The 6,556-nt window shown below is 45.5% G+C and overlaps 1 protein-coding gene across 1 annotated transcript in view; it reads right to left on the reverse strand.

The window, feature by feature from the left end:
- Positions 1–1,057: 1,057 nt before the first annotated feature.
- The window catches only part of bag3 (BAG cochaperone 3), a 13,003-nt gene continuing 7,504 nt past the window's right edge, over positions 1,058–6,556 (reverse strand). The window contains 2 exon segments of the mRNA NM_001126827.1: positions 1,058–2,843; positions 3,589–3,957. Of these exon segments, the coding sequence (NP_001120299.1) occupies positions 2,055–2,843; positions 3,589–3,957 (1,158 nt within the window). The 3' untranslated portion in view covers positions 1,058–2,054.

The following is a 6,556-nucleotide window of genomic DNA, read 5'->3' on the forward strand; positions in this document are numbered from 1 at the left end:
AATCAGGTCTTTGCTGTATTGTCCCAGCATGCAGTGGGCTCTTCAGACCAAATTGGTTGCTATGGGTAACTGCACTAGTCTAGTTTAAAACTTATATCAAAAACTTTAAGTTCTGCTATTGGATTTGGGTCTAAGTTCTGTAAAGAGATTGTATTTGTGTTTATAGGGAGATATGGGCATGGGCCTGAGCAAAGCTGCCCCTTTAGTACCGCTCTCATGAGACATCGGGCGGCTTGGCCACTCTCTGTAGCCTCAGCCATGCATAAGATGTTGTGGGGGGAAGGTTTGCCCTACGGTGTTGATTATGTTAATAAAGGCAACTTAAGGCATAAGGACATGTATGGCAGATTTCAACTTAGAAAACAAGGCTCAAAGAAACAGTTCAGTGTAAAAATGAAACAGGTAAAGGCAAAGTAACAAATATATTAATTAAGCAAAAATAAATGTAATCTATAAAGGCTGGAGTGGACAGATGTCTAACATAATAGCCAGAACACTACTTCCTGCTTTCAGCTCTCTAACCTCTTAGTTAGTCAGTGTCTTTAGAGGGGGGGAGGCATATGGGACATAACTGTCAGTTAGTTTGTGGGCACGCAGGTCAGATTCAGAAGCAAACTAACTGGCAGTTATGTCCCATGTGCCCCCTCTAGTCACTGATTGGTTACTGACTGCTAACAGCTTAGAGAGCTGTAAAGGAGCAAGTAGAGTTCTGGCTATTATGTTAGACATCTGCTCACTCCAGCCTTTATATATTACATTTTTGCCTATATAACTATATTGAAAACATTTTCTGGCAGGGGTAAGGGAGCCTTATGCTAAATTCAGCCCCAGCTGAGGCCTTTTGAGTTGGGGGATACAAGGTAAAACAGAGCAAAATGGCAACAGTAACATTATATCTCTCTTGTGGCCCTTAAGCTGGTACAACTCCCAGCACCCCCTAAAATCTCAATTCCCCAGGCACTGTCACAACTAGAGATAATATAGTAATAATGATCATTGCTGGACAGATGAACTCCAATGGAAACGCACTATGTGCACCGAGGCCATTTTTCTTTTCGCAGAGTATCAGGTAACTGCCAGCCATGCTCTATAGGTGTTTCCTAAAGGGACAATTGGGCTTTAAAATGACGCCCAGGTACGAAAAATGATTCTGCTACATATTCCAAGTAAAATATGCCGTATGTGTAGACTTTCCATTCTCATAGCGTGAGCAGCAGTGTGGGAGATGCCAGTCTGCTTTGCTTATATTATATGGGAACTGAGCAGCACATATATGCAACATCATATGAAATAGGTTTCCTTCTATGAGAAGCTCGACAGCCCATTCAATTATACATCACAGGTTACAGATACCTCGGCTCCCTAGGTTCCACGTGCAATAGCAGCCATTATTCAGAATCAGCAGTAGTGAAAGCAGCTATGGCTGCACCATATCACCCCAACAGTAGTGAAATGAGCTAATGGAGAAATAAAGCTTAACAAAGTAGCTACCCATATAGTTACATTAGCAGCAGCCCAGAGCCTACTGAGCACGTGCAGTGCCACTGACACACAAAAGATGGCCTAACAAGATCCAAGATGGGGAGCTGCTGGGGGCAACCCTAATGACCTGGACCTGTTATAGGGCTGCTGCACCTCTGGGCTGGTACAGTAAGTGGAGTTTGTAAAATAAACCATGTCTACAGTGTTTTGCCATTCATGAAATAAGATTTGATATCTGTTATAAAACTCTACACATGAAATGCCAAACATGAGCAATGAACAGTACTAACAGCGGGTGTAATTCAGCACACAGATATCTCTTTATGTAAGTGTAAATAACCCAGTGGATACTTGGGCAGTAGTACTTTGGCGAATAACCCCAGTGGTTGCTGACTGAGTGCAAAGTCCATTCAAGCATTGAGTATGTTGGATAAATATCCCAGGTTTGCGGTGTTCATGCTTCTTATAGTGGAGTGAAAAAGCAAGAGATGTAGAAATGTTCCAAACGCATGCAGCTAAACTCAATTCCAACCCACGTCGTCAAGTTCATCTTTCTTCCCAAAAGCGGGCGCCTAGTGTCCCACCGAACTGGCCGCAGGTTCCATTTGCGCGTTTTGCGTCGCTCCACTACTTCTGTACACTGTGTTATCTACATCCATGGAATCTTGCGAGCCGCCAGCCGAGTCCGAACCCTGGCTACACTGGGAGTTCTCGGACGCTTTCTGTTCCAGTATTTCCAGAACTTTCTGGACTTTTCTGACACCATCCCTTCTTGCCTGACGCACATCTACTCGCCCTTCAGGATCTACCGAATCCAGAGCCAGCAGCACTTTTGTGAGATCTTCCTCCAGTATCAAATAAGCTTTCTCATTTTTGCGGCCCCGAAAGCCAGTGACGGCTTGCTCCATGGGCTTTATTCGCTCCAAGATCCTCTCGACCTGAAGGACACCGGGGTGTTTGTGTTGAGGTTCTGGCACTTCTGCTGCCTTCTCGGGGGCTGGTTCCTGTGGAACAGGTGGAACTTCTGGAGGGGGCATTGGAACAGGGGAGGGAACAGGTATTACTTCTGGAGGGGGCATTGGAACAGGGGCAGGAACAACAGGTATTACTTCTGGAGGAGGCATTGGAACAGGGGCAGGAACAACAGGTATTATTTCTGGAGGGGCCATTGGAACAGGGGCCGGAACCTTCTCCTCTTCCCTTGTTGGAGCTGCTGTTGGCGGAGGGGACTTACAGACTTTCTCCTGTAGAAGTACTTGTATGGGGATTTGCCCTTGAAGCTGATCCCTGGTTGGAGAAGTTGGTTTGTTCTCTGCTGGAGGCTTTGGTGAAGACTCTCGTGGCTGAGGTATCTGATGGACCTGAATTCAATTTAATACACAACAGTAACAGCAGATCAGTATTTATCATGAGCCACAGATTATTGGACTTTATATCAAATATCTGCTAGAGCCATAATCTGGTAAACTATAACTATAAACTGGATAACTACTGGATACTGCTAAAAACCACTCTAGTTCTGCATCTGGTGGGATGCAGGTTTATTTCTCTCCCCCTAAAGAATCTTGCCAAATTATAATATATATATCAGTAAATATTGCCCTTTTACATCCTTTCCCTTGAGCCGCCATTTAGTGATGGGCTGTGTGCTCCCTCAGAGATCAGCTGACAGGAAGTGATGCAGTTCTAACTGTAACAGGAAGTAGTGTGGGAGCAAAAGGCAGAACTCTGCCCATTCATTGGCTGATGGGGCCTAGCATGTATGTGTGCCTTGGCTTGTTTGTGTGCACTGTGAATCCTATGATCCCAGGGGGCGGCACTTAGTACGTAAAATGGCAGTTTCCTATTTAGGATTACCCAATGGCACATACTGCTAAACAAGTATATTTATATGAAAATGGTTTATTTAGATGAATCAGGGTTTTACATATGCAATGTAGTAATGGGCATTTGACATAAGGGAGGTGCACTGCGGATAAAAATAATAATGCAAAGGGCAAAACAGGGCAATTGGTGCCAGTTTTATTGCATTTTACACCCCCCAGTAAGCAAGTAAGCCATTGGTTTCTCTGTCTCTAAGCATTACTATGGCAGTGAGGGACTTACGTGAGGCTTCTCCATGGCATGCAGCACTTTGATAGTTGCAGGTGACTGAGAAAGATTGTGGACGGGTGAGCCTTCTCTACTTGATGTTGGTTTGGCTGTGGTTCTGGTAGACTGGACCGGTACTGGCCTTGAGTCCCTCTCATCTTGAATTTTGTGAAACACTGGATAATGCGTCTGGTAATCGACTGTTCCTTGTGGGTAATGATTCTTCGGGCGCGTCTGGAAAGCCTGTGATGGAGGCCGCGGTGCATTTCCCTCATGGAGTACAGGGATAGGGATATAGCCACGCGGCAGCGGGTAACTCCCAGCGCTTTGTCTACTGGGGGACTGAGAGAGGTGGCTCTGTGACTCTGCGATCGATGGAGGGGGCTGCAAGGAGAATACAGTGCTTTCAGATATGAGTTAAGCATCTCAGTGCATTGTGTCTGAGCTTTCAGCCAGCGCTACACATTAGACCTGCTTTCAGCTAACCTATTGTTTCTCCTACTCCCATGTAACTGGAGGAGTCCCAAGCCGGACTTGGATTTCTTACTATTGAGTGCTATTCTGATACCTACTGGGAGCTGCTATCTTGCTCCCTTCCCATTGTTCTGCTGATTGGCTGCTGGGGGTGAGGGGGGGGATATCACTCCAACTTGCAGCGCAGCAGTAAAGTGTGCCTGAGTCTGAGCTTTCAGAAGGAGCCAGCGCTACACATTAGACCTGCTTTCAGCTAACCTATTGTTTCTCCTACTCCCATGTAACTGGAGGAGTCCCAAGCCGGACTTGGATTTCTTACTATTGGGTGCTATTCTGATACCTACTGGGAGCTGCTATCTTGCTCCCTTCCCATTGTTCTGCTGATCGGCTGCTGGGGGTGAGGGGGGGGATATCACTCCAACTTGCAGCGCAGCAGTAAAGTGTGCCTGAGTCTGAGCTTTCAGAAGGAGCAACGCTACACATTAGAACTGCTTTCAGTATTGTTTCTCCTACTCCCATGTAACTGGAGGAGTCCCAAGCTGGACTTGGATTTCTTACTATTGAGTGCTATTCTGATACCTACTGGGAGCTGCTATCTTGCTCCCTTCCCATTGTTCTGCTGATCGGCTGCTGGGGGTGAGGGGGGGGGGATATCACTCCAACTTGCAGCGCAGCAGTAAAGTGTGCCTGAGTCTGAGTTTTCAGAAGGAGCCAGCGCTACACATTAGAACTGCTTTCAGCTAACCTATTGTTTCTCCTACTCCCATGTAACTGGAGGAGTCCCAAGCCGGACTTGGATTTCTTACTATTGAGTGCCATTCTGATACCTACTGGGAGCTGCTATATTATATAAGTGTATAAGTGCAAGGTCTGGGCTCCTTTGCATTTCTTCTTTATGTAGCAAAAAAAAAAAAACCCTCTGTGCATATCGCTCTGTGCATTATATACACCTATATTGTGTATATAATGCACAGAGCGACGCTTAATGCAGCTCCCAGGAGTACCAAGGGCTTGCCAAGGAATAAATCTTGGGAGCGCTGGAGGCAGAAAGCCACGTGCTGAGGCAGCTATTTACACAGCGGGGGTCACGGGATGAGAAAAAAACTGCTTACGGATTAAAAAGGTTTTTACTCCTTATGTTTAACATTTAGTATGACTGTATACTGGGATATTATCAGATAATCTGCAATTATTTTACCTATATAAAAACATAGGTAATGGGGAAACAATATTCTTCCACTAAAATGGATTAATATATATACAAAGCACTATAATTAGCACTATATGTATGAACTAACATACAAATATTTACATTCTAAAGGGAAACTAACATTACAATAAATAATTCCCTAGACTGCAGTAGACATTTAATAATCTTTCTCATTACTCATTTAGGGTGAAGACACACAGAGCTACTAGTAGCAGCTACTAAAAAAGACAATGCTGATAATTTATTTACTGATAATTGTCTCTACGTGTGTTTAGCAGAGGCAATTCTCAGTACTGTCTATGGCAGGGGATTTTCTGGAGTTCAATAGCCTTGAAAAAGTAGCTGCTACTAGTAGCCCAGTGTGCCCAGTGTTTGGCCAATCTGGCTGATTGGACAGTGTATGCCCAGCTTTGGAGCAAGAAAATGAGTCCAGCGCTCACAGCAGGATTGTGTTATTTGCAGCAGGAAAAAGCTAGATTGAGAGATTCAACATTTAGGGCTGTGACAGACGGGGAGATTAGTCGCCGTGCAACAAATCTCCCTTGTTGCGGGCGACAACGTGTGTTTTAGCAGAGGCAATTCTCAGTATTGTCTATGGCAGGGGATTTTCTGGAGTTTAGTAGCCTTGAAAAAGTAGCTGCTACTAAGTAGCTCTGTGTGTCTTCACCCTTAAGGGCTGTGACAGGGAGATTTGTCGCCTGGTGACAAATCTCCCTTGTTGCGGGCGACTAATCTCCCTGAAATGCCATCCCACTGGCTAGAATGTAAATCGCCGGTGGGATGGCATATGTGGCGTGGCAATTTGCCGAAGTTGCCTTGGGAGGAAACTTCGATGATTTCGGCGCTACGTATGCCATCCCACCAGGATTTACATTCTAGCCAGTGGGATGGCATTTCAGGGAGATTAGTCGCCCGCGACAAGGGAAATTTTGTCACCAGGCGACTCATCTCCCCGTCTGTCACAGCCCTTACGGGTGAAGACACACAGAGCTACTTAGTAGCAGCTACTTTTTCAAGGCTACTAAACTCCAGAAAATCCCCTGCCATAGACAATACTGAGAATTGCCTCTGCTAAAACACACGTTGTCGCCCGCAACAAGGGAGGTTTGTTGCGCGGAGACTAATCTCCCGTCTGTCACTGCCCTTAATGTTGAATCTCTCAACCTAGCTTTTTCCTGCTGCAAATAACACAATCCTGCTGTGAGCGCCGGACTCAATTTTCCTGCTCCAAAGCTGGGCATACACTGTCCAATCAGCCAGATTGGCCAAACATTAGCAAAACAAACAGAAATGAAGAGC

Source organism: Xenopus tropicalis, chromosome 7 (assembly GCF_000004195.4).
Source record: "Xenopus tropicalis strain Nigerian chromosome 7, UCB_Xtro_10.0, whole genome shotgun sequence".
Classification (NCBI taxonomy): Eukaryota; Metazoa; Chordata; class Amphibia; order Anura; family Pipidae; genus Xenopus; species Xenopus tropicalis.